Raw genomic sequence first — 3,902 nt, 5'->3', positions numbered from 1 at the left:
TTAAATACGATACTTACTCTTTTGCTTTATTAACATGAATTTTCATTTCTCTGCTCAAAATTTTATAGGTGACCTATAAACAAACAGAGTATTAATACAACTCTCATTTTAAAGATTTCATAAGAATGAATCACAAAAACACATCCAAATTCAAGCAACTAGTTTAATGTTAAATTTTGCTGAAGTATCTCTTTCATATGGATAAATCAGGACATATATAAGTATTTTCTAACAGGTAAATGAATACATAAATATATATGTGTTGAAATGTGTAGCGTGTGACTTCTAAAATGTATATTTTCATGATCACCTACTTGACATAAAATTGTTGAAAATCAGGGTTGGCTTTCTGTCGGCAGAAACTAGTTTTTGCTGTGCCAGTGGCAGAATCTGGTTATAACCGGTAAAAACCGGCAGAAACTGGCAAAAACTTAAAAATGTCTTTAATACTTCAAGTAATTAGTAAATGATATTTGTTTAAGTAAACTAAAAAATTAAACATCATTTCATCATTTAAAAAAAATAAAATCCCATGCTAGCGCCCTTGATTTAGTTCAGAAAGGGAACTTTCCAATTACAGAGGCTCATAGTATTTGGATTAATTTAACAAAGGATGAAGAGTCATACAGGGGTGCTTAGGAAAAAGGAGTGACATACAAAATTAAACAGGCAGTACTGATTGTAATTTGCTCCCTTATATGCTTCCTCTAAATTGTTTGATTGAAATTATCATGCCACGTGCTTCAAGAAGAAAGTGCCAGAATTTTGCTTGCCTAGAATTTTGTACCTAATGTCACAGCTTTGCTAAATAAACTTGCTCAATTTCTCAAAACTTATTTTTCCAGTCAAATTTTTACCACAACCGCAGTTACTACATAGTGGACCAGTTATACAATAGATGAAAGTTTCACGAACATTGCTTGTTCCTAGATGCATTGTCTGCTAGGTCCTCTGTTTTAAGAATATTATAAAATTTCTCATTAGTGCGTAGCAAATTGAGAACCTGTTTAGATTTTTGAAACCACCTTTTCTAAGAGGCAATTGCAAGGTCCAAACATTGTAAAATTTGATTTTGAATTGTGATAATTTTGTAATGAAAATTACAATACTTTGGCTAACAATTAATTATTTTTTCCATGCATTTTCTGTTGTATATCAAGAATTAATTTTTCATTTTGTGAGTTTTTGCCAATTTCTGTCGCAAAGTGGCAGAAAGGGGTTTTTGTCATGCCGGTTTTAACCGGTTTCTACCAGTGGTTTTAACCACTTCGGCAGAAACTTGCCAACCCTGTTGAAAATGCAAATCAATGTAAAAAATGAAAAGCAAGAAATAATGCTTGGCTCAAAGAAAGCTAGGCTCACTGTACATCTATTGACGCTAATTAAGGTCGTCAATGAAAAAATAAATGCTTTTTCCATAAATAACATATTTTCAGAGAAAAGTATTATACTTGTTCTTTGTGATGAATGCAAAATTAAAAACTATACACTTACAATACGGTTTTCATCACTTATTAGTTGTTCTAGTTTTTCAAAACAGCTTTCTTGAGACATTTTTAAGTGTGATTACAAACAAACCAAAGATAAAAAAAAGAAGCAACTTTTACTCGGCATAATAATGAAAATACGATTATTTATTAATTTCAATTCTTTCTCGCATGAAATTTGTTTTGCTTTTACAAGATTCCCGATTCCCCCGCCAACTTTATTATGCTTGTTGCCATATGCCAAAATATTGTTGAATGGAAAATGACGGATCGGATCGGATCCAACACTTTTGCGTTTGAGTTTACAAAAGAGAAAAAATTATAAGTTCTAGAAAGTTTCTACATTTAGTTAAATTAACTTCTATCGATAAAAGTTTCTTTCGCACTCTTTTCGTGAAACTTGCGTTCGTTTACCGACCGGTCAAGGTCAGCAAACGTAGCCTGCGTTTAAAAACAAATTCAGCTGTCGAAAATGGCAATACTTTGGAATCAGAAAGTATCTGTCACTTCACTTTTCTGGTTTGTTTGTTAGAAAAGATCTGCAGAAATTGAGTTTTAAGTGCAAAAAAGCAATGTAACAAAACTAAGAATTTTCGAATGGTTGACCCCTCTTTTTCGTAATGAAAATTTTCCTACTTTTCATGTTTGTGTTTCGTTTACTATAGAATGGAAAATGAGATAGTGTACGCTACTTCAAATGTTATGTATAAAACAGGTCGAGACTTTTTTTATGCTCTAAGCTCTGAAAATGAAGCTTATAAAAATTTTGAACATAAACCATTCCCATCTTATATACATGCATTCGATAATATTCTGAACAATAGTTTAGACTTATCAGAAAGTACTACTCTGAATTTTAACCAAGATGCTAATTCATGCACTGATGCTGAGAATGTTGGCATTGCCCAGAAAACGTTTCGCTTTATAGAAAACAAAGTTTTTGAACCTAATGAAAGTAAGGCTGTCAATTGGATGATTAGAAATGATAAAATATCAGCTTGTGCAGAAAATGAATGTAGCAAAGATCAGGTTATAGTTTCTCAAATCGATGGTGAAACTAATGTAACAAATGCAGTTAGAGATATTTTAAATGCCTGTTTGAAACTCGTTGAAATAGAATCGGATGACAAAGCTAAATTTGTTGAGATTAAAAATAATGCTAACCAGAAAGTAAAATTTAAATGTCCAATTTGTTTAAAAGTCATTAGTCGAAAATACAATTTTAATTTACACGTTTTGAAACATAGTAAAGCTAAAATTATTCCTAAAACTGTTGAGTGTGATGTTTGTCATAAAACATTTGAGGAAAAACGACTTCTTAGTCATATGAATGTCCATTTAAAACCTCACACATGTTATATATGTGGTCGCGGTTTTAGATTGCTGTGGGATCTGAAACATCATATTTATACTCACACTGGAGAGCGACCCTATCCTTGTGATGTTTGTGGGAAAAAATTTGGAGATAAAAGTGCTCGCAGAAAACATTATCAGACGCACACCGGCGAAAAACCGTATAGCTGCGAAGTTTGTCAAAAAGCATTTGCTCAACTTTCACATTTAAGGGAACATAAGGTTACGCATACACGGGAGAAATCTCATACTTGCGAACTATGTGAGAAAAAGTTCACCACAAAAAGCAGTTTGCACAGACATATATTTACGCATTCTAATACGTGTGAAGTATGCAAGGAAACGTTTAGCTCGGAATCGCATCTTTCTCGACACATGGAATTACACAACACTGAAAGACCATATGCTTGTAGCATTTGTGATAAAAGATTTACTAGGAAGACTGATGTACATAATCATACTAAAATGCATACTGCTGAAAAAAATAAATTTTGTAAAATATGTAACCAAGCTTTTAAAAGTTCAAAAAGCTTAAGGATTCATCATAATAAATTACATCCAGGCATTGAAGCTCCTTATGTTTGTAGTTTTTGTGGAAAAATATTCTTCCTGGAGGGTGATTTCTCACAGCATCGAATGCTTCACGAGGAAAAAGTTAATGATATTTTGTAAAGTGATAACAAATGCTCAGTTTTTTTTAAATATTTTTTTATTGTTTAGCTGGTAAAGTGTAAAGAGATGAAATTTAAAATGTTGACAAATTAACATTTTGGGATTAAACTCAAATCCATTTACCTAGTCAACTCCCTCAAATTTGATATACTTAAAGCTAAACATTTTTCGGAGTAAGAACCTTTGAATATGAAAAGGTTTATACTTTTTAATTGAATGAATTTTTCCCAAGAAATTTAATATTAATTGAAAAATTATATCAAGAAAGAATGTTTTTAAGAAATAAATTGATTTACTTTCATCTTAATTTATCTTTTGTAAAAAATAATTAAATATGAATTACTAGTACTTTAGTATATATTTATTGTTACTCATCAATTTTTAAAAAAA

The 3,902-nt window shown here is 31.1% G+C and overlaps 1 protein-coding gene across 1 annotated transcript; it reads left to right on the top strand.

Annotated features, from left to right (window-relative positions):
- The first annotated feature begins 2,600 nt into the window (after nt 1-2,600).
- On the top strand, nt 2,601-3,631 carry LOC129234666 (gastrula zinc finger protein XlCGF7.1-like). Its single transcript, XM_054868709.1, has one exon. It carries the CDS (start codon nt 2,814-2,816, stop codon nt 3,510-3,512), a length of 699 nt encoding a protein of 232 aa, XP_054724684.1. The 5' UTR covers nt 2,601-2,813; the 3' UTR covers nt 3,513-3,631.
- Nucleotides 3,632-3,902: the final 271 nt, after the last annotated feature.

This window comes from Uloborus diversus, chromosome 1, assembly GCF_026930045.1.
Source record: "Uloborus diversus isolate 005 chromosome 1, Udiv.v.3.1, whole genome shotgun sequence".
In the NCBI taxonomy this organism is placed as follows: Eukaryota; Metazoa; Arthropoda; class Arachnida; order Araneae; family Uloboridae; genus Uloborus; species Uloborus diversus.
Note: the sequence above shows the minus strand (reverse complement) of the source record. Positions and strands in the feature narration are given on the sequence as shown.

Coding starts and splice junctions, on each gene's coding strand:
- LOC129234666 (XM_054868709.1), top strand. CDS start 2,814: ATGAATGTCCATTTAAAACCTCACACATGTTATATATGTGGTCGCGGT.